Source organism: Plectropomus leopardus, chromosome 7 (genome assembly GCF_008729295.1).
Source record: "Plectropomus leopardus isolate mb chromosome 7, YSFRI_Pleo_2.0, whole genome shotgun sequence".
Lineage (NCBI taxonomy): Eukaryota > Metazoa > Chordata > Actinopteri > Perciformes > Serranidae > Plectropomus > Plectropomus leopardus.
In genome coordinates, this window is record NC_056469.1 from 20,360,650 (window position 1) to 20,384,053 (window position 23,404).

The 23,404-nt window shown below is 39.1% G+C and overlaps 3 protein-coding genes across 3 annotated transcripts; 2 read left to right on the forward strand and 1 right to left on the reverse strand.

The window, feature by feature from the left end:
• The first annotated feature begins 672 nt into the window (after window positions 1-672).
• On the forward strand, window positions 673-8,119 carry srsf10a (serine and arginine rich splicing factor 10a). Its single transcript, XM_042490302.1, has 6 exons — window positions 673-844; window positions 2,207-2,311; window positions 3,160-3,263; window positions 3,378-3,546; window positions 4,952-5,002; window positions 5,091-8,119. Exons 1-6 carry the CDS (start codon window positions 780-782, stop codon window positions 5,359-5,361), a joined length of 765 nt encoding a protein of 254 aa, XP_042346236.1. The 5' UTR covers window positions 673-779; the 3' UTR covers window positions 5,362-8,119.
• pnrc2 (proline-rich nuclear receptor coactivator 2) lies at window positions 6,646-10,849 on the reverse strand. Its single transcript, XM_042490303.1, has 3 exons — window positions 10,654-10,849; window positions 9,903-10,120; window positions 6,646-9,301 (listed from the first exon to the last, which is right to left on the reverse strand). The coding sequence occupies exon 3, from the start codon at window positions 9,276-9,278 to the stop codon at window positions 8,808-8,810; it is 471 nt and encodes a 156-aa protein (XP_042346237.1). The 5' UTR covers window positions 9,279-9,301; window positions 9,903-10,120; window positions 10,654-10,849; the 3' UTR covers window positions 6,646-8,807.
• An 8,464-nt stretch (window positions 10,850-19,313) lies between these two features.
• cnr2 (cannabinoid receptor 2) lies at window positions 19,314-22,023 on the forward strand. The gene is made up of 2 exons (XM_042490710.1): window positions 19,314-19,383; window positions 19,845-22,023. Exons 1-2 carry the CDS (start codon window positions 19,314-19,316, stop codon window positions 20,927-20,929), a joined length of 1,155 nt encoding a protein of 384 aa, XP_042346644.1. The 3' UTR covers window positions 20,930-22,023.
• Window positions 22,024-23,404: the final 1,381 nt, after the last annotated feature.

Below are 23,404 nucleotides of genomic sequence, written 5' to 3' on the forward strand. Positions count from 1 at the left end.
TGGTGAGTCGTGGTCCAAAAGTGGTGTGCAGGTCAATTCTGAATGAACCGCAAGTAACTTTTGACCATGTCAAATTTGTTAAGAACTTTATTATGAATAACAGACCTTCAGATTTTTGTTAAGGGGCTTAATTATAACTCCTATTTTTTCAGTGGAGCAACAATTTTATTGCCATGTTTCTAGTGTTATTGGGCCTTTTTACATGCTGTGCCTTTGCAGCATCACCAGTTTTGAAGCAGTCATGTACATTTTTTGTTGCAGTTTTATTTATTTACTAAGTTTTAAGTAATTACACTTCATTCTTGCAGAATGTTTTATTTCAATGTGCTCCAAGTCTGTATGCTGTTTACATTTTGTGTGTACATTTAAGATACATGTATGTATCTTAAGATACATACATGTATGTATCTTAAATACATGTAATACATGTATGTATCTTAAATGTGGACCTTGAACAAATGACAAAGAAGAAATCTGGACCCAATGGCTGGACCAGATGGAAACCGCTGCTTTAGTATACCCGATAGACAGACAATGACTAAGCAATATACAAGAAAACAATTTATTCGTGTCAAACTAAATAATAGAGTAGATGAGGGGTTAGGTCATATGTGTGCACGCCTGTGCCTTCGTGGCTTTGCATGTCTGCGCGTGCGCAGTGTGGATAAAGCACTGACCACCTAGCTGAGTAGTCAGTTGCAGTTCAGTATCAGGGCTTTAAAAACAGCTATAGTAGCCACATTCACGGCCGTCAAATCAGAGCATCGGGACTTTTAAAAATGGCGAGATACTTGAGGCCGCCTAATACATCTCTCTTCGTTAGAAACATCGCCGACGAGTCCAGGTATGTTGTCATTTTAACCCTGTTGCCTGGCGTGCATGGTCAAGCTAACGTGATGCTAGTTAGTTAGCTTCGTCATTACCAAAATAGCTAACTGACGTCAACGGCACGAGTTATCGCAATCAGGGATGGACAAACATGGTATGGTAAATTATCGATTAGATTACTGCTACAGATACCTGCTTACATCGTTTCATTCAACAAATTTCCCTGCAAAAGCATTGCAAGCTAGCACTTATGTTAGCAAGCAAGAAGCTAAAAGACGGTGTTGTTGCTGCTGACGTCACGTCACGCCCCCTAAAAACAAGACGCATTTATGGGCATAAATTGATAACAGCGTGGCTGCACTAATAGTATGTTTTGTGTGAAGTATGTTACGTGTATGTTGAATAGCAAGTCTCATTTTCGCCAGTCTATTTTTATTTTAGACCCTGAGACACTCTACAAACGTCACGCCCCCAGTGTAGTCACCTATGGACGTTACCTAACAGTAGCAGAAAATAGACAAGCGCCGGATACTATTGCAGAGAAACATTCAAGCTGAGGTCATCGTCCATTTAAATGTGGGACACATGATAAAAGGAAGGCAAAATGCTTAATTAAACCAGGCATATTTGTAGTTTTGTTATTCCATATTTTACTGGAGCTGTCATCACTGTTCATAGATGTAAATTAAAAGAAATACATAATTTTGTCCATTAAGGGACTGTTCTTTATTTGTTAGAAGCAGGGGAGGGCTGGGATGTGACTGTGTTGTTTTGTTTTTGTTTTATAACTCTAAGTGAAGGTACATATATATACATATATATATATATATATATATATATGTTAGGCTCCCTGGGTGACTGGCGGAAAATGTATGACTTTAATAAAATAGTAGATTTTAAAAGCTTAAAATGTAATAAAAAAAAAAAAAGATGAATTGTAAGAGAGAAAAGAGATGCAAAAAAAACTATTTTCCAGAGAAGAAATAGCTCCCACTGGAATGGCTAATTATTAAGTATAGTTGGCAGACCAAAGAACACTGCAGAAACAAATGTTTGAAATGTCTCTGTAATAAATTAAGCCAAACAGTGGTTATTTTCAGGTACGTAACTAACACCCGTGACTTTGCCCCCTCTGTCAATAAAATGCATGCCATTTCTAGCTGTACTGGCTGCTATGAATGTGTGAAGTTGGCTGGCTCGGTTTTTATTTATAAGTGAGCAGTCTTGTTTGAAGCAGGACAGTAATTGGATATGTCTGAAAATAAGTTATGTCATATGCTGTGCTGGCACCAGCTCTTGTGTATACCTTGAACACTGGGGTCCAGCTAAATTCATATGACAGCCAGCGGAGTAAATGTTTTATTTCATGACACTTTAGGCCAGAGGATTTACGACGTGAGTTTGGTCGTTATGGGCCTATTGTAGATGTCTACATTCCACTTGACTTCTATACACGGCGGGCAAGAGGATTTGCTTACATTCAATATCCTTTATTCTTTTCATTTTAATTTGGAAATGGTGTTTACACAGAGGGACTGTAAGGCATTAAATCTATCTTTGGTTGCAGTTGGTTTAATGTCACCTGACCTGACAATGTGTTTTTTGTATGTTTCTTTTTTTTTAAATTTTTATCTGGTATATTGTATTCAGATTTAAACTTACTCCTAACCAATATTTCTTCTGTTGTTGTTGCCTTAGAGTGATAAAGATACAGTTCTGGAGACCCCACACCAAAGAAAAGTTGAAAGGCGGTTGTAGAGTAGATTCAAGCCAAAGACACCCAGGCGACAAGCAGTAGTGGAATTGGGAAAATAAAGAGAGAGCAAAAGCATGAAGATACAAAGAGGAGAAAGAGAGCACCCAGGCTTCCATTTGTCTACCAAAGGGAGGAAAAGCAAAGTGTTTATTGGGCAAAGACAAGCAGGAAACCTCAAGTTCTTCTGCCAAGCGAATAAAGATCAAGCTGAAGTTCAAAGGTCAAGCATGTTAAAGGTAACAAGTCAAACATTTTGTATCCTGCCGAATCTGATCATCAGTATTTGTCTTGTCTTCACAATTTGAAATCACAAGTGGGCCCAATGAGCCAGTTTTATGTTGTTAAATTGCAGACTGAAGACAATAAAATTTCATTAATGACACGTGTAAGTTACCTGAAATAACTGATTTTTCACCGCACTGATCTAAGTCCAGTAGCTGTGTTTCATAGACTGGAGCTGTCAACCTGTGTTGCAGCCTTTTTCTTTTTTTTTTTGCAAATTTTGTGCATGTGTGTAGCCTTTTCTGTCCCAACTCCCCAAATATTAAAAATAAAAGGCCTTAACAAACCAGCACGTTTGAAGATGTCCGGGATGCCGAGGACGCTCTTCATAACCTGGACCGTAAATGGGTTTGTGGACGTCAAATCGAGATCCAATTCGCCCAGGGGGACAGAAAGAGTATGAACAATTTGCATTCCTAAGCAATGTACATTTAATTTATGCAAATCAGCTTTCCACATTGTCCTGAAAATATTGAGTCCAAAACTGTCTTATGTTCTGATCTTCATCAAGCCCCGAACCAGATGAAGTCCAAAGAGCGCCACTCCCCTCGCAGCTTCTCCCGCTACGACGATGATAGGGATAGCCGCCGAAGACGGTCCCGAAGCCGCAGCTATGATCGACGCAGGTCTCGGAGCCCCTCCTATGAGCGCCGTCCTCGGAGGTCTGAGAGCCCTAGAGAGTGAGTTGTTGGCAACTTTGTTTTTTTACTATGTTATAGAGCCTGAGATTTCTGTTGTTGCAAAACTGAGTTTCATTACGTAGACAATCAACACTCAGTCAATAACTGAGTTACAGAGTGACCGTAATAATTAGAGCTGGTGATCAAATCTAAACACTTCATAAATATAGACGTGAATGTGTCTGGAGCAGGTAGAAGACATCAAAATGTAGGAAATTCAAACAAAGAAAAAATTACAAGTTAGAGCTTAATCAGGAAACTATTTAAACTTCATACTATAGTTCATACTATGTTCTAATGTTGATGCATAATCATGAGTGTACATTTCTTTATTCTCCAAATTAAAGCAGTGTGAAAAGTATTACTTCAGTATCCGTACTGAAACGACATTATGGGTATCTAACATTTTATTTAAAACAAACATCTAGTTTTCAAACACTGTATGATTAAAACATCATAATGTCATATTTTATAAGTCGCATCAGTGTCAGCCTGCACGCTTCCAGTTTGGAGAAACAGGCCAAGCAATGTACTGCTGTGGAGAGGTCAGCAACAAAATGTATTTTTAGCCATGTTAAAAGATCGGTATCAGTTTAAGTGTACGCTATATTGAGGACACTTTTTCACTGCTTTACCTCACCATCAGAGCGTGATTTCTGATGATCAAAGCAGACTCCACTGAGAAAAACAGTGATTTGACATCATTGAACACAGGAGCTGCTGGTCTTCTGCTGCATTTTACTTTGTGTTATTGTGTTTAAAAGAGCTGATTCAGATTCATCAAAGTCTCACAATAACAGAAACTGTAACACTAAAATGGCTTTTTTTGTCAATGGAGTCTGGTGGCTTTGAAGAGAGCATAGATGGATGTTTTTTTTGCCCCTGATCAATAATTTGATACTGAGTATCTGCCAATAGCGAGTCCCGATCCGTTACTTTGTATTTACCTGTACAATGTACACTCAAGTTTTTCAAAACAATCCAGTGTATATGCTTGTCAGTTAAACAGGTCTTAAAGGGAATACAAGAAAAAAATATCTTCATCCAAACCGTTCCTAACGTTTTTTATTTTATTTTTACAAAAAAAAGTAAACAAACTAAAAATATTTTTACATGGCTCTTATCGTAGTCTGATGCTAAAAACATTTACTGGAGGTAATATACTGGCTAAAGATAAATACCTCATACGACCTCACTTCAAAAGACCCGAACTATCCTGTTAAGCAACTTACTCTATTTTAGCCACTCTGGAGCTGGTATAAACCAGTTGGATCGTTAAAAAAGCAATTGCGTTAATTAACATAAGTCATTGTTCTCTTAACCTGGATATAAGGTCGTGCAACAAGTCTTTAGTAGTATCTAAATTGCACCCTAAAAAACTGGTTTGTGCTTTCGTTCTCTACAGATCTCGGTCGTACAGTCGACACAGACGGAGCAAAAGCCGTGAAAATGACAAGTAAGCTAATTTGTCATCTCATAGTATGTGACATACGCAAGGGCTGCTGAACGATTTTATAAGTATTAAGTAATGTTCATCCCACCAGGTACAGAGGTCCTCCTCGTGACCACCACAGGACTCATCATGAACCATCACGTAGCCACTCCCACTCCCCTTCACCCTCCAGAGCCATGGTCAAAGGTAAAAAGAGTCAGTCCAGGTCCCACAGCCCGGCTGAAGACTTCCACCCAACCTCCAGCTCCCAGAAACAGCCTGTGGGACGATCTCCATCCCGCTCCTACTCTAGATCCATGTCCCGGTCACGCTCCCGCTCCCGCTCCAGGTCCTGGGCTGGACGCAAGTCTGGAGGCCACTAACTGCCTGTTTACCCAAAGCCGAGTTAATCCGTCTCTGAGGACGTTTCTGCTAAGCTCTGACAACCACAAAGTGTTTGAATTTGTTTTTCATCACATTATGGTGTCTGATGCCAAAGGGTTGAGAGCAGCAGATTTTTTGTTTTTGTTCTGAAGTGATCTTTGAAAGCACAGATCATCCCTGGTGAGGCTTTTCTTTTTGTAATGAGCGTTGTCAGAGCTGGAAAAAAATGTAAGTTTGGCATTGCCAATGATATTTTTGTACTTTGAGTTAGCAATATTTACATCATATAGTATGATGCCTATCTCCGTTTGGCTTTATGGTTTGTGTATTATAAGAACATGAATAAATAAATAAAAAAATTAGGCCCTGACAAACCAGTATTTACTATCTATGCTGTTCTTGGATGCCTGGTTTTAGAGGCACTATTATTCTGCTGAACACTAGAAGTAATCAGTGTTGTTATGGACAGTGTATGGAATGACAGTTATAAGCAATCCAATATTGTATGTGACATGTTTTATGTGTTTAAGACAACTGCGTTCATTTCTCTGGTACATTGTACAGTGACTGAAACACAGTCACTTGAATATGTGTTCCTTAGTACTGTTATCCTACTTTACTTGGTATGCTTTGTCAATAAAGATTGGATCTCTATTTGGTCTTTTTTTTTTTAAATCAAACTATAACAAGCACTGCAAGGAACCTCCGCAGGGCTATAAAAAGTCAGATCAGCGTAATTGCGTCTTTAAAGTCATGAAATGCTGTTAAATTTGATCAATTTATTTTTTGTCACTAATCTTAAAACCCAATACTGCATTTTTGCACATACCTGTTAACCGTCTATCGATTGACTTTAATACATAAATCCTACCCTGCACTTAACTACATAGAAACTGTCAACCGTTTAACTTGCCTGCAATGCTTAGGACATATGTCCTAAAATCAGTACTTAAATTGGGTTTAAAAAAAATCCTTGAAATTGCCTTAAAAACAGTAAGTAAGTGTCTGATAACTAAGCTATGTGTTTTACTGGATATGGTGACAAATGTCTATGGTCTATAATACACTTTGTCAGAAGATATTCAGGCACAGGCAAAAAATAGGGGGGAGGGAAAGGGATTTATTTGTTTTTTTGGTTATTTTTTTTTGTCAATTCAGATTGCATTCTTTTACATTCAATTTTTTAAAAACACTAATTGATACCAATCTTTAACAGGGCATTTTCTTTTCATCTTAAGTGACATTTCATGAGGGGGACAAATTAACAGCCAATTAGTTACAAGTTTCAAATTTTGAATAAAGGAGACTGCCATGCACGACTCAATCAGGGCAAGAAAGAAAGTGTTAACATGAAACCATTTTACATACAACTTAAACAGCATGGGGCCAAGTTCAGTTGTCAGCTGGCGGAAGAACAGCTGAGAACTGACCGTGGTTCAGATATTTAAAAAAAAAAAAAAAACATTTGGTCAATTTGTGGCATTGCCACCTAATGAAAATATTCAGTTTCAGCATGGATTTCAACTTAGGCACAAACAGGTCAACTCAAGATTAAAAGCATCACGCTTACAGACTGTAAGCACATTCAGAACTCGAATTCATACATGGGCAAGTCTCCTCCGGGATCCAATTGATATTTTAGCAGTTTTACCTAATTTGCACTAAGCATATTTCACCCTACACTGCATAATACAAAACAATAAAAAACATGTGCAAGATCTCTGGAAAGGTAACAGTGCAGGGGTACTTGAGAAATGCTATAGGCAGTTTTTTTTTTAACAAAAATATTCTTCAGTATTGAAGTCAAGACATGTCCTTAGCATGTCTTATACATTCAGTGTTATTACTAAAAATACTTTTGTCATACAGGCCTCAAACTTGGCCTGCAAATGTACATATGCTACAAGTACTTTATACATTTCATTATTTACATGGCTCTTGAACACATTAACAAGCTCTCATACTTTGTTTTGTCATCTTTAGGCTGGCTAAACACCTCCAATTCTGCAAGGGGAAAGCAAAAGAGCCTCAAAGGAGGATTGAATCACAAAAATAGAGAATCCATAGGGAGATAGTCAATTACGCCTCCATCATTTCAATAGCATCCTGGTCTGTAACTTATTAAAAACTAGTCTGATTGCAGTGCAAGAGGGTAAACAAGAGGCAGAGGCAAGAGGCAGAGAGTGTCTGTTGGTTATGGGATGGTCGATCACCAAGACCTACTTTGTAAACATAAACACCAGCCTTCTGCCTCATGTTAAGTCCCTGGGGCCACTCCTATTCAAAAACCTCACTCAACTCAGCCTTACCTTGCTTACATGTGCATGCAGCCAACAGGACCAAATCACATGACTTAGAATGAAACTCGACTGTCCCACAACTAAGCCAGGCCCTCTTCCGCATGTTAAAGCTGCAGCACTGTCCTGAAAAGGCTGAGACTGAGGAGCAATAACAGTACTGATTGAAACAGATGAACAGTTTAAAGTGACCTTCGGGAACTCTGACCCATTCACCACTCGGGCTGGCAAGGTTAAAGTGGCAATGGCAATGCCAACCACACAGAGGATGTTCCAAAAAAAAAATTGAAAAGGAAAAAAAAATACAGCGAAAACATTGCTTTGGTTACAAACAGCACTTCATACATCTTTCAACCACAACAATAAAGGACTTGTACAAAATAATGCTATGATAGAGTGTTAAAGGCCTCAGACCAGTTCAACTCCTATAGTGCATGTGCGCACAGCGCAATAAAAAAGGTACAGGAGTTGACAGTCCAAGGCCCGTGTGCCATGGTCTCTTTTTACCCTTCAGTTTGAGGTTGTACTTTTAACCTCCAGTAAGATAGCTTTTTTTCCCTGCAGAATTGCAGTTGAGTGTCTTTTCCATCCCAAACAAGGATTGTGATCCATAAAAGAAAAGGTGGGCCCTAGTCAAAAAAATATGCTACAAATGTAATTTTGCTTTAGCACCTGAAGCTTTAGAGGTGACCCTAAAGGCTCATAATAAGACCTATGTAAATGAAAAAGCATGTCTGTCCACAGAAATGGACCGTAAAAGTGATGGGAATTTACCTGACCTATACTATAACCCTTGTTTGTGGTGAAAAGGCACACTCATCTGCTTTGACAGCCAACATTAAAAATAACAAAACAAAACAGAAGTAGAAAGGGTATCCAGTTCGTCATTAGTCACAGAAACGGACTCCACTGCAAACGTTACCGACCAGCAAGACTTCAAGGCTGTAATATCTTGACATATTGTTTAAAAATTGAGTGTTGAATAAACATTCATAGCAAATATTACTGTAAATGCCCCTCTACACCAAAAGAGGTCGATCTAAAAACAGCTAAAAGTATTACAGCACTGAGGTGTTCCTGGTGGGTGAGTGCCCTCAAAAGAGTCCCAGTTCATAAATTGGCTTTTCAATCGAGTTTGGGTATCCCTCTCAGGCCTGCACCTTGAGGAGGCTCTTGAGCTGGAAGGCCATCATCTCCCTGTTGTCACAGGAGCCCATTGGGAAAGACACCCAGTGGCTGGGGGGTTTGGGCAACACGCTGGGTGAGGGCGGCTCACTGAACTTAGGCCCTGCGTAGCTTGGACTTCCCTGTGTGGCCAGGAGCGTGTTGAGGTGAGACACTGCACCCTCCCAGTTCTGATCATAGTTGGTGGCAAAGCGGACAGAAGCATTCTTCTCTGCAGACGCGGCCTGCCGCGCCTCTGGAGACCTGTGGTAGGCTGCGCCTTTGTCGCTCCGGCGGTGGCCGTGATGGTGAAGGCCGCCAGCCCCTCCTGCAGATGCTGCCACTCCGTTCTGGTCACGGCTTCTCTGCTTAGCCCGGCCAAGTTGATGGTTCTTCTTGGGCAAAGGGCGCTCAGGGTGGGAAACTGGAATGTTATATCTCTCTCCACCTCCCATACTGCTTCTGATCTACGTGTCACCTACACAATGAGAGACCAGTATTAGTGCATTAAAAACCTGGGACTGTATTGTAATAAACTCAAAAATTACATTCTCAGTACTGTGAAAAATTCTTGGGCCACCTTAAACTTTGTTATTTTAGCAAGGTTATAATGATCACACATTTACATTTCTGAGTAGTCTCTTTACTAAAACACAACCAGATTCTGGAAATACGCAAATATTTCAAAATACTAATAATCTGGTGTTATTTTTGAAAACTTGGAGATGATCTGCCCACGAGATTTCAAGAGATGCCAAAGTGGAAGTCCTGCTAAATATTGACTTGAAAAGGCCATTTTGTTCTGACCTTTTTGGATATTTTAAAGCATTAACGAACGTTTGTACATATAGCAACTTGCACAGAACAACAAATCTATGGATCCATGGTGGCCTTAGACTTGCACAGTAGTGTATTGTCAGGATAAAACGTGATAACACCTAATCCGTCCACACTGCACGCACACACTCGCAGCAGGCTCAATGAAAACAAGCAGAGGGCTACGTGCAGAAACACCAGACAGACGAGCCTGCGCCGCCCCTCCCCCACTCACAACCGAGAGCAAAACAGCCCCAGCTCACCTCTTTGTTGTCAGAAAGTTGACGAAGCAGAGATCTCTCTTCAATCTTTCACCTCCAACCGGCCCCCAGGTCCTCGAAGTAGATCTCTGTCTACTTCTCGCTGCACTTCTGTGTCCAGCAAGGTCCGAAGTTTTCATGTGCCAATGAGCGTTGTTTACCCGTGGAGCCGAGCTGAACATAGATTCACCTCGGCACACGATGCTCCAAGAAGCCGAAGACTGGAGGCAAGTAAACATCAATTAGAACTGCTAAATGGACTTCATCTGGCATACATTCAAGGTTATAATTCGGCATTTCAATGTGGTGTTAATGTTTCCTGCAGGACACAGCGTGTATTTTATAGTGCGTCATTGTATCCATCACTGACTAAAATCAATAAACGTCAAAATAAAAGCTGACAATCCGTCCATTACAATATCATCGTTATGTAAAAAATGTAAATGATAGTGACTATCAGAACATAATGTTACATAAGCAAACTGCGACATGTCTATCCAACTCTTGTTTGTGCGCCTCTGGCTTAATGCGGTCGCTTTGTCCTGCCAAGAGGCTCTTGTGTGAGAGATTTTCGATGAAAAAAAGCTGTTAGTAATGCTCAAATCGATTGACGTACCTTTTAGTTAATACATCCAACTTTAGGCTAAGCAAATACAGCTTTTACAATCTCGGGCATACGGCTTTGGCACCAAACCAAAACAAAGAAACGCTGAACTCAATATGGCGACGATGCAAAAAAACCAGCTTCTCTTACCGACTTCCTCAGGCTTGGTTGTCGAAGCCCTTCGTCCAAGAATATATGTGATTCAGAACTTCCTTCGGTGAGCTTTGTAAGAAAACACAGCAAGCTATATTTCCTTCAAATCCGTCACCGTCGAAGCTCAAATGGTGTTGAAAGTGGCCGTAGGACGCCACTTCTTTCTCACTCTCTCTCCCGACTCCGTCTGAATTGCAACAAAATGGAATCTACAGCAGAGATATGTAGCTCGTTGTAACCCTGATCTGACCAATCACGCACCGAGTTTCAACCGAACGACCAATCAGCGAGGAGACACACAGACGCATTCACGCCTGTTGCCAGACCGGTGACGTCAATCGCTGACCCTCCTCTCCTTTCCTTTGTTGGAGCTCCTGGGAGAAGTGAGAAAACAACCACTATAAAAACACAAAAAGCAGTCTATTTAACCTAAAAAACAACTGTATGCCAACACACAACATCACACGAAGATTTGCTTTAATAATATTATGTAGTTTAGTGTAATGTAATGTCAACCATTTGTTCAAATAACAATGCATACATGTCCAAGATTTAAAGATATTGACATACTTAATGCATTTTCTGCCACACAAAAAGGATTTGTTGTTCCACACTTCCTGTTTGCATAGGTTAAACCTGTTGTGCTGCTCAGAAACAGCTGCAACAGGCTGTAATAGTACAGCCCCTGTCTGTGAGCTTCCCATCCCCCACCAGTTCTGGTAAAACCAAAACCAACAGATCACTTAGCCTAGGAGGAAAAGAAATGTTGGACTTTTTCAAGTCTTTTGATCTCTATCCATGTTCAAATATTGTTTTGTAGGCTGTTTCACTGGAGTTGTAGCTGTAGGAGGTTGAATTTTGTGAATACACAGAGAAGGTCTACAGTTCAAAGTTCCCTTTGTGCCATAATCCAGTGAGCTCAGATGCAAATTCCCAATTCAGAGTCAAAATACCATGCAAATGAGTGGCCTGCCATATAAATGTCATGATGTCATATACAAGTAGCAACATGTTGTTGGGGGTTATTGAGTGCTAACACTCCTCCTCTTGAAGTTTTGTTTCAGACACCACACCTCAAATGGTTCACTATGGACTCCAGTTTGGTTGAGAGCAGCAATTGCGGGGGGGGGGCTACAAAAGAGTGATAAATATTACAGGGCTACAAGACCAGGCCTGTTTACCCAACCAGATTTTAAAAGTTGAGACTATTTTGAGCATTTCCTGATGTGATGAGTTAACTCTTGAAAATGTTTTTAATGTTATGTAGTTTCAGGTTTTGCTTTTCTTATAAAACACAAACATTGAGAATGGGAAGAAGTAGCCTACCTGCCAAAAAGGCTATTTTTTTAAATCCTCTGTCCTTTTGTTAAGGTATTATGGCCTATTATTCAGGCAGATAAACCAAATACGATATGTAAACTAAGTGATTTTTTTGGGTAATGTTTTTCCGTTCTTTATATGAGCTTGGGGTTATTTACCTATTCTGGTTGTTCACCTTTGTATTGCTGTCTTTGTTTAGTGTAAGTACATACCATGATTTGTGGTCCAGAGTAAAGAAATATGGAATTTGAATCCGTAATTGACTTTTGTGTTATTTTGATTAGAGTATTTTTTATTTTGTTTTGTTTTATTGGAACATTTTTTTTCTCTTCTATTACTATTCAGCTTCTAGCCTTCATATTTTTACTGTAAGTGTTTCTTTCACCACTTACTTTATTGTTGCTTTTGAATACTGCATAACTGGTGCTCCTCCTATCTTTATAAGCACATGGGTCATGGCTGATACTATCACATGTGGTTTTATGGTAGTCTGGAGGTCCAAGTCTAAAGAATACAAAACAACGAGCATGATAGATAAACTCAGCCTATAAGTCCACGGTCAAAGTCACTCTCCCTTCTACGTTGTTTAAAGCGTCAAAGGAGTTGTGCAACACGTTTCTGTGTCAGGCAGAGCTCACAGCTGCGGGCCATGGAAGGACACTCCCCACTGCAAAGCAATCTTTGGAAGGGGGCTGTTCCCACCAAGAGTCAACTATGTATGGAAAGTAGGTCACTGAGAGGCTTCTGCAGGTCGTACAGTACATAGGAGCTGGACATATCTCCATATTTGACTGGTCGTAAAAGCTTCTTTAAAGAAACCAATGGTTATAAAGGGTTAACATTCCACAGTCGGCCATCCTGGAAAGTGGAATAGAAAATTACTTTCAAAACAGCAGTGTACAAAGACTGTTGTTTTTTTCTCACACAGCTCGTAGATACGCGGCATACAGACACGTATATTCTCTCAGTCTCTTTGTCCCTGTCTCAGGTCGTCACACTTGTAATTGGGTTTAATAGGCTTCACATGAATTTCAATAGTCTGAAAGTTCTTGTGAAACACGCCCACACAAAGAGAAGTGGGAAAGAACAGAGGCGGAAACAGTTTCACACCTCTCAGCAAAAAGTCTGACCCGTCAAAGATCTTTTGTAATACCAGAAAACATATTCAACGTAAAGTCACATCTAGTTCAGTGGGGGCACAGTGACATAAAGGGGACTGAGTGTACCTTACAAGGAATTTACACTCCCATTATTGACTGACTGCTGATGGTATGGTAAAAGAGTCACATCTCTGTCTTTAGATTTTCCTATGGTTGCTCAAAAGAAATAATAACTTAATGAGCAAATAATATATGAAATAAAAATGTAGTGTATTGTAAAGTTATTATCATATCATACATAACATATTATGGTTTTACTTTCTTAAAATGTGTTTTATGCTTTTAATTGCGCTTTTATAATTTTACTCTTCTTGTTTAATATATCTTTTATATTTCTACATTTTATTTCTTTTATTTATATCTCACCTCTGACCTGCAACTCAGTGCAAGAGCAATGGTATACATGTGTTGTATAATGATTTTTGTATTTGTGTGTTTGTATGAGATTATATATGTATTTATATACACGTTTCTAATGAATTGTTAGGTTTTAAATCCTGTATGTAAAGCACTTTGAGCTGCATTTTATGTATGAAAGGTGCTATACAAATAACGCCTTTTATTATTATGTATTTCAAACATGGAAAATATCTTATTCACTATATCGTCTTCCTCCAAGTCGGCCATCCAGCTTTGAAGAATCAAGATTTTACATAACCACAGCACACTGATACATTTGTTGGCTCATTCGCTCACATTTTTTAGATGCTGAGATGTCTGGCCTTCAGATGTCTTTTCAATGTATAATGCCTCGAAAGTAAAACTCCAAATGCACTGAAAGGCTTTACTTAATACTTTCAATGAAATATCCTTGAAATGGCTGCTCCATTTAAAGCCTCACTGTGTAGGATTGAGAGATAAAATGGAATATTATTCATAGCTATGTTTTTTAAAGTGTGTAATCACCTGAAAAAATGAACAGCAGCACTTTCTTAACAATAACAGTGGCGTAACATGTTTCTTTGAGCTAGCCGTTAAATGCTAGTAGCTGCCTTTTAAATCTCCTGCAGAGGGTTCCATGCATAACACACTGCTAAAACATCACACCCGTCCTGCCCACAGTCCCATCCTGCTGGCTGTAATGTTTATACAGATGGTATTTTGGTGCTGTTACTCCCCCCCCCAGGGAAGCTTAAAGGCGAGACCACTCTGTCCCCCAATCGACCAGCATTGGCCTCTTGTGTGAAGCTATTTACAAGCAAACACTTGCTGAATGCGCTGAATGATACCACCGTTGTTTGGTTCGGTGTAACAATGCAAAGGTGGTATAAAGAAAAGACTCTATAGCGACTCTATAGCATGATCTCTGAGTAAAAAGGGCTAGTGTATAAGGGCCTGCTGGCTCTAATCCAAACACCTTTTCACGTCAGCCACCAATGTGCTTGGCCCACAAAATACTACACAAAATCTATAATAAAAATGAAAAATCCAAATAATTGAATAACTCCATGACACTTGGACTCTTGACCTCAGAGTACAACTCAACTTTTCAATCCTACTTTTAATTCATTAATTCGTAATTCAAGCATTGTGCAATTGCATTACATTATTCTAAGAACCAAAGTTAAAAAACAAAACAAAACAAGAGTATCATTAAAGCATTTACAGCAAAGTAATTTGATTTTTGTGTGATCTTTTTTTTTCTTCTTTTTTCTTCTGATCCTGCTGTCAGAGGGTCTGGAAATCTGGAAATGAGGAGCGGAAATCTGATTAATGGATTCATCCGGAATCAGCAAAGAAACAGCAGAGTGAGCCCAGATGGTTGTGTTCAGGATGTTCTTTTTATTATTTTTTTTAAACTAAAAACCAAAAAAATTGTTGTGTAGCAGGATTCAACTGATAATTGAACATTTTCGACTTTATTCTGTCCTATGGTCTGTGCTCTTGTGCTGCACCTGGACCAGACGGTGACTAAGAAGAAACCTTATTGAAGCTGTGCTGTCTGCTCCTATAATCAAATTTCCTGCCTTCTGGCTTGCTGCATCTATCAGCTGAGAGGAGGAGGAGGAGAGGACACAGTGCACCAGATATCGACATGCTATTACAAAACCTTTCTTTTTTTCTATCCAAATGACAATTTACTTGAATGCCTAACTACAAACTTCACAAAACATCCTCCTGACCTACTTTTTTCTCTTGTCATTTGACATATTTGTTGGTCCCAGTTTCTGTTTCATTTAGCATACTTCTCTCTAAAATAGGATGCAGATTCATTTCAGAATGCCTCCGGTATGTGATTTCATGACCTGATTGGATTGTTATCGAACTACTAATGTACTTTATTTTTGCCAGAGGGACATAAGATAAATTAAATGACCCTAATTGCTGAGGAAAGTGATTGTTGACCTTAAATTTTGTATCTATGAGGGACAATACAGATTTAAAGACAGAGCAACCTTCTATTGCCAGGTTACTTATGATTGTCCACTAGTTCATGGTTACTTAGCATTGCCCCCTGTTGTACTGCAAGCAGTATGACATTCAGACCCACCCACTAACTGCGGCTCCAGTGGGTATTAGTTAGTAATGTAATGATAAGCAAACATCTACATTATTGTGAATTTAAAATGAAGGCTGGTTTACACACCTTAATAATTACTGTGGATTTGATGTAAACAAGAGATGTTTGCAAAAGAGCTCTTTATTGTGACTCTAAGAGCAAACAATTGTCTGTTCTAATGCACTGATTTATAATCTTTAAATTAACAAAGCCAACATAATTTAATCTCATTTTTAATCATCTTGCCAGTGCTTTCCACCCACAGAGGGTGAGCAATTAAGATATTCATGTAATCCTTCAAGCAATATGGTGTAAAAATAGCATGTGATGAAGTGTATCTGCGATACTGTCTCTCAAATGAAGACAAGTGGAAAGTAATTAGCAAAAGAGGTGGAGGGAAAAAATGTTGCTGCATAAACAGGAGGAATTCAGTGGCAAGACGTCTTTTATTTTATTTTAATTTTTTCTGTGATTCACTGTTGTTGAACTTTTATGTATTCATATGCAATTTTATGTTGTTTTATTGCTGTTGTTTTTTGTAAGGTGACCTTGAGTGGCCTGAAAAGCACCCATGTACCGGAGCGATATTATTATTATTATTATTATTATTATTATTATTATTATTATTATTATTATTATTTATATTATTATTATTATTATTATATAGCCGCTTTGACAAGGTAAAACAAATGAGGGTATTCGTTTGACCGTAAAAGGTTATTAATCAGCCTTGGATGATAGCAGTTAGGCAAGATAACTTTATAGCATTGTTATTATTATTATTATTATTATTATTATTATTATTATTATTATATTATTATTATTATTATTATTATTATTATTATTATGGGTCAGGTTTGGAGTAATGGATTCACAGCCAAAGCTAATTTTTAAAGGTCACTTTACGCATATTTTTTTAAAATAAAGGTCATATGGGGTGTTTTTTTCCCCGTCTTTATCGACGTGTTTTTTCGCACCTGCTTAAGTGCTCTCCCCCCTGAGCCCTTCCTGACCCTGTCTGCTGGAGAGACAAGAAGTGTGTGATCAATACTGTTGGCCTCTATTACTGTGTAAATGTTTTATCTCGTCCATTTCACCTCTTGCTATTACAAATAATAAAACACATAAAAATTGGACTGCAAGCTCTAGTTGTAATACATCAGTTGGGCTCTTTCATCTCTATATATCTGTTTCTCTCAGTGTGTGTGTGTGTGTGTGTGTGTGTGTGTGTGTGTGTGTCTCTCTCTCTCTCACTCTCCCTCCCTCGCTCCCTCATGTCATCACAGCCACCCTCCTTTTCTTCTCCCCTCACTCATGCACTTTGCCACCAGTCAGGTCTGTGGGTCTGTGTGGTCATGTTGTGGCTGCTCTGCTGCTGAGAGACTTGTTTCAGATGCCCTAAAACAGGAAAAAAAAACCAAGAAAGCCAAGCACAAGAGAGATCAAACAGTAAGTAATTTATTATGGGTTTTAAATTGAGTAAGCAGTTACCAATAACTTCCTTATTTGTGTTTACATAGGCATGATATATATGGGAAAAAATGTGTTTTACATTCTGGAATATTTAATATTTATGCACTAAATAAATATGAATAAATATAAATAATTTGACCTATTTTATAACGCTTTTATTTTCTCCTGCAACTAGAAAATGACATTTTTCATTCTTGTGCTAGAAGAGCTTGTGATATTTTGAAACAATGTGGCGCGGTGCAACAGTGACTCAAGGGGTTGTTGCCACATTGTATTTCAGTGTGCATGTTGCTAAACTAAAAATGGATGCCTGTATGTTTTTTATTATAAATGAAGTTTCCCACAGCTGCTGCTGCTTTCTTAAAGAGGCAATCATTTTTTATAAGACTGACTGGTTCTTAAGAGTCAAAGCACAGCACTCTCTGTCACTCAAGGGACCACAAGGGAGAAAAGAGCCTGAGGTGGTGTAATATCCACAACGCTTGCACCCATATGGCCCATATTGGGAAATATGTCCCTCTAGCCAATAAAGGGCTTTCTGAAAAGTAATTTACTTCTACTACTTCTGCCCACATATATATTATCTATACTTTCATAGGGCAGTGTCATATTTATGATAAAAAAAACTGAAATTATAGTCACTGAAAAATAGAGTAAACGGAAAATGAGGGACTGAAGGGCACAGTGACCTGATTGGATGAAAGTGTTCCCTTTAGTCTATAATCACTTAAACTGCATCACTACTTCCCTCAATCTATAATAATGTTTTTTTATGCCATTTACTCATCATTTTCTTCAAGATTACCGTGATATACATTTATTTTGGGGTCATGCATTTTACTGTAAAATATATTCTGTTTAACCCACTCTCTGCAAGCAATTATTGGTGGCCACTCTCTGTTTATCACGGCATTATTTACTTCTATCAAATCCTCTCACATCGGCTTCCAATTCTCACTTTAATTTATTGATTGCATACAGGTGATGCACTCTGCAGGGGATTGTTCTTCTCTGTGGTGACCTTCACCCACCGCTTTACTGTTTTGTTATAATACAATCCCCTCTTATTCCAAAGGGGGGCAGTCTTCATCCTGTTAAATGTGATAATAGGCCAACAAGGCTGCTATTATGTTCATCTCTGCAGATAACATAATGCATTTCCAATGAAATCCCTGCCAAAGTGATTGTGGAAATATGGATTAAATATTAATTATTCAGACCAGCTCAGTTTAAAAAAAAACTCTTAAAGTACAGAGGATGTCTTACAGAGAGAGATTTTTAAAGGTTACATTGGACATATGATACAAAGACAACATCATCATAATATGAGCTGCAGGCTGTTTCTTGAGATGCTTAAACACGCATGATAATGTGCATTTAAACATACACGGCACTCACATTCAAAAGCACCTCAAAGAAAATTAGGCTTAAGCTACAGCTGGTGGTTTACATGGGGCTGGAAATGATCACACGGAACATATCTTGATCACACCTATTGAATTAAATGTTAAAGTGTATTAAGGACAGAGAGGGAGCCTTTATTTTTTTATATTTAAAAAAAAATGTGCTTGCTGTTGATTGAGGTAGGTGGTTTGTGTCTGGCTTTAAACCACAGCTCCCTGCACCTATCTCCCTCACATCAGCGCCAGCAGATACTGTAATGATCATTGTCTGTTTGCCCTGACCTCTAAATGACTTTCTGTCTTGACTCACAAATGTTAATGTTTCCTGTAAGCACCAAGTTCAATATTGACAAAGAGAAAAAAAAGAAACACTCACATTTTCTACTTTGTTTCTCCACAGAAAGCTGCCTGTCTCAACCACTTGTATGTACAACTTCATACATTGTATCTACAAAATAAAACATGCAAATTATAAAATAATGACACAATAACCACAAGGAGTTTTTTTCTTATTTTATTTTGTCCTGTACATTTTTTTATCTTGCTGTATTTGTTTGTCTTGTCTTATGCATTTACTTCAGTTATCTTACTGTATTCTATTGTTTTTTTCTTTTTTTTTAACATGGAATTGTATTTATGTGCTTAAGAAGTCAAGGTAAAACTGGAAAAGTAAAATTCTTAGTAAGTCTTGCTTTTTTCGTTGTTCATTATTTGTATTAATGCACACAGAATAATATATTTAAATAAATTACTTTATTTCCAAATTATAATCCAGCACTGGCCTGTACAGTAACGGTTAAAATGGAGGGATGGGAGGTTCCCACTTCTTTGGGGCCCTCAGAAGCCAAAGAGAACAGCTCATCATCAATAGGTATACAGCTAATGTGATACTTACAGGAACAGTGTGTAAGATTTAGTGGCCTCAAGTAGTGTGGACTGCAAATTGCAACCAGCTAAATATCTCCTGGTTAGAATTCTTGCAGTGTTCATTGTTTAGGAAGTTTTTACAAGGAGCTGAATTATCCGCTTAGAAATGAGCATGAAAAAAATGTGGCATGTGTACGACCCCTTAAGCAGTTTCACCCTAAAAAATTAGTGTTTTTCCATTGCTCTCGTCACAGAGGGGCTACCAACTTCTGTGGTTGAACCGAAAACGCATATCTAGAGTCAGTGTTTTGTTTGTTCATTCAAACAAAAACACATCGACTCTTATATTCAGGTGATTGATTCTGTCAATATATCCCTCTAAATCCTCCACACTGGACCTTTAAATGTACATATATACTTTCAGTTTTAGTTTCAGTGCACTGTTTATACCTGTTTTTCTCACAGTTAACAGGTCTTGTGAGAATCTGGAATGCTACATGGTCCTCATCAAGGCGGAGAAGACAGCCATTGGCTCCATCTGTTTCCTGGCAGGTCCCATCACACTGCTGGAAAATGCTCTTGTGTTGGGAGTGATCGCTGCCACAGCCACCTTGCGTCAGCGGCCCTCATATCTGTTCATTGCCAGCCTTGCTCTGGCTGACGTCTTCGCCAGTTGCTTCTTCACCACCAGCTTCTTGGACTTTCACCTCTTTCGGCGCAGTGACGGCCCCACAGCCTACCTCTTCAAATTAGGTGGTGTCACCATGGCTTTCACCAGCTCAGTGGGGAGTTTACTGCTGACCGCTCTGGACCGCTACCTGTGCATCCAGCAGGCCTCCAGCTATAAGGTGCTTCTGACCCGCCGGCGAGCTGTGCTGAGCCTGCTGATCCTCTGGAGCGCCACCATCCTCATCTCCTTCTTGCCTCTGATGGGCTGGAGGTGTCCCACAGGGCTGAATCCACCCTGTTCACGCCTGTTTCCCTACATTAACCAGGGCTACCTGGCCTGCTGGACCAGCTTCACACTGGTGCTTCTGGCTCTCATTTTGGGAGCTTACGCTCTCATCCTGTGGAAGGCTCACCGCCATGAGTCTGCCATGACCAGCCTCCAGGGAGCAGCGGGGACAGGCCAAGCCCGCATGAGAATGGATATCCGGCTAGCACGCACCTTTGGCCTGATCCTGCTCATACTAGTGAGCTGCTGGCTTCCTGCACTCTCCTTCATGTTGGCTGATGTCTCTGTGCTCCTGACCCACACCCAACAGAGGGCCTTCGCCTTTTGTAGCACCCTCTGCCTGGTTAACTCTGCAGTCAACCCACTGCTGTATGCACTGCGCTGTCGAGAGCTAAGAGTTGCTTTACAGCAGTTGGTACAAAGGCTGTGTGAGATTGGGAAGTGTAAAAAATCACCAGAGGATTTAGCCCCAGGATTACCCAACACAGAAGACAACAACTGTACTGCTGTCATGGAGGATGAGATGTCCAGGTGCAGAAACACACGATTTAACTCAATCTCAGAAATGGTGAACAATCAGAGGCAGGAACTCTGAGAATGAGTTGAAATGAGAGAGTAATTGTAAAGATTGAGATTTGTCTGAGTTTGAGGCAGCGTGCTAAACAGATATCACTGAGAACTTCACTCTAGATTATGAATCAAACCTTCACATATCAAATCAACACATATGAGCAGATTTCATTCCCATCAAATTACTGTGGGAATTAGTGCTGGCATATACTCCAGCTTGCCTTTTTGATCCTTTTTAATGTGGTAAAGGCTGTTAGATAATAACAGCTGAACACTGTTAGTAAAAAAGATCAAACAGTCCATAAAATGTGCTACATATTTAGTTTTACTTGCAGTTACAAGATACATCAGAAAAATGGCTTATAGGAGAAAACATTGAGCTTGGCAAATATTTTGTCATCATTAAATATGACTTAAATAATAACGATAAGAATACTTAACATGGTAGATTTCCAAATATAGTAAGGACCATACACTAGTAAGAGATTCCAGTGGCTTCTTGTCTGTATGCATTGGTTTAGAACAGACAAAAGATTAAGTGTATGTTGGACTGGAAGCGAGATGATGTCATGTGGAAATCTAACCCAAAGGCGTTAATTTTAGGGGAGACACAAAGGACATATCCCCTTCAATATTTAGATTGCATTTATTTTAGATGTGCATTTGCCTCCTTCAGTAAAAACCTGAAAGAAGAAGAGGACTTTTGTTTTGAGAGAATTACAATATTTACACCATAAACTGATGCAGATAACAGTGCATCAAAGTTCCAGGCTGTTCTCACAAACTGTACATTTTCCTACATAGGATATAATATGAACCATTCTATAAGGATACATTGGCAATTTTACAGGAATGCAGCGAATTACGGATTTGATACTCAAAAATTTCTGGTGGAAGCCCCCCCAGACTCCTTGGTTCATATGTTTCCCTCAAGCGGCAACCTCCGAGGCTGAGAAATAAAGACAATGCAGAACAGGCCAAAACAGTAATTCATCGCCACCTGAGGCTGACTCCAATGCCCATTATTTATTATATATTTATTATAGTTTACGGTGTGTCCCCCTACCCAGTGTTGGAGCGAAACCTACGCCCTTGATCTAACCTATAACCTTTGCCCTGTTTGCCCCCATGTTGGTGCTTCAAAGCTCTAACTCCTTTGACTTACACTGTGTCCTCATGAACTGAAGTGCTGATTTAACTTTTGGGTTTGCCACATGGTAGAAAGGTGGATTTTTTTGCTCGTATGCTTGTTTATGTTTGAGTATTTGTCCCTGAGCATGCAGGAACAGAGGACCCGTTGGGTTATCCCATCTGCACATGAATGCCAGGACTCAACAAAAGCCCCAAGCACGGGAGGATTTCACACAATGTTCACCACATGAGTCCCAGCAGTGTGTCGAGGTAAATGGGGCACATGCTATGAAGAGAACGAGCACAGACACTAGAACACTCTTTGCAATAGTTACAATTGGCAGCTTCAGTAGAGCACTTATTGACATTCACTTAAAGTCACTGAACACGTTTTAACCACCATATCAACTGATTAAAGATGATACTTAATCACACTTGATTTAGACTCGTTATATGTTCCTCTTCAAGAAAATTTAAGTAGTTAACCTTACTCATCTGTTGTCAATGTCAAGTGGCAAAACGAACAGCGACAAGTGACATGATGAATGGTACAATTCTGCTATGCCAGAAAATAAGCCATAATGCAAATATACATAATTTTGAATGACCAAGAGATGCAGCATATTTTTAAAAACTGTTTCCAAAAAACAAAAGTGTAAAGGATGATCACAGGTTATATATACTCAGTTAACAGTTTATTATTAAGTCTAATAAAGGGTTATCATTTTCAGATTTTTAATTTTTGTTGTTGTTGTTGTTGTTTTAGAGAGATCTAATACACTGTAAGTTGGCATTTGTGTTATTTTGTATATTGTATTTAAATGAATAAGGGTAGATTAAATATTATGATATTATGAACACCTCTCTGTATAACGCAATATTCTTCAACACCTGCAAAATGATCATAAAGTTGCCAGTGGGTAGATTTTATTTTTCAAAATCCTATACATAATAACAATACATAATACAATAGATGAGGAAAAATATAAATGTATGTCCTATTCAATGGAAAATCAAGAATAACGCTTCTGCAGATTTTTACAAGGAGATAGCTGCTGTATGTCATATTGCTGAATACTTTACGGCAGTATACGCTACTCTAGATGCAAGCTACAATAAATACTGAATAACAGTGTCCTGGCTGCGTGTTTAGTTCTTCTCATGGGTTGTTAGATACTCTGTCACTGTTGGGAGAGACCTCAGTTCATGCACTTCACTGACACACCAGAGAATTATACAGTAACACTTAACTGGGCCTCATAATCTCTCTCTGTGTCTCTATCCACAAATAGTTGCGTACCCCTGCCCCCTGTAAGAAAGAGACCTATACATATAGGCCTAACACTAGGCCTATATGCTAATTTTAACA

What these genes read in the sequence shown, in the direction of transcription:
- cnr2 (XM_042490710.1), top strand. Translation starts at nt 19,314, where the DNA reads ATGGAGGGATGGGAGGTTCCCACTTCTTTGGGGCCCTCAGAAGCCAAA. An exon ending in GAACAGCTCATCATCAATAG is followed by an intron (nt 19,384 to 19,844) that starts GTATACAGCTAA and finishes TTTTTCTCACAG; the next exon opens with TTAACAGGTCTTGTGAGAAT.
- pnrc2 (XM_042490303.1), bottom strand. Translation starts at nt 9,278, where the DNA reads ATGGGAGGTGGAGAGAGATATAACATTCCAGTTTCCCACCCTGAGCGC.
- srsf10a (XM_042490302.1), top strand. Translation starts at nt 780, where the DNA reads ATGGCGAGATACTTGAGGCCGCCTAATACATCTCTCTTCGTTAGAAAC. An exon ending in CGCCCAGGGGGACAGAAAGA is followed by an intron (nt 3,264 to 3,377) that starts GTATGAACAATT and finishes ATCTTCATCAAG; the next exon opens with CCCCGAACCAGATGAAGTCC. An exon ending in AGGTCTGAGAGCCCTAGAGA is followed by an intron (nt 3,547 to 4,951) that starts GTGAGTTGTTGG and finishes CGTTCTCTACAG; the next exon opens with ATCTCGGTCGTACAGTCGAC.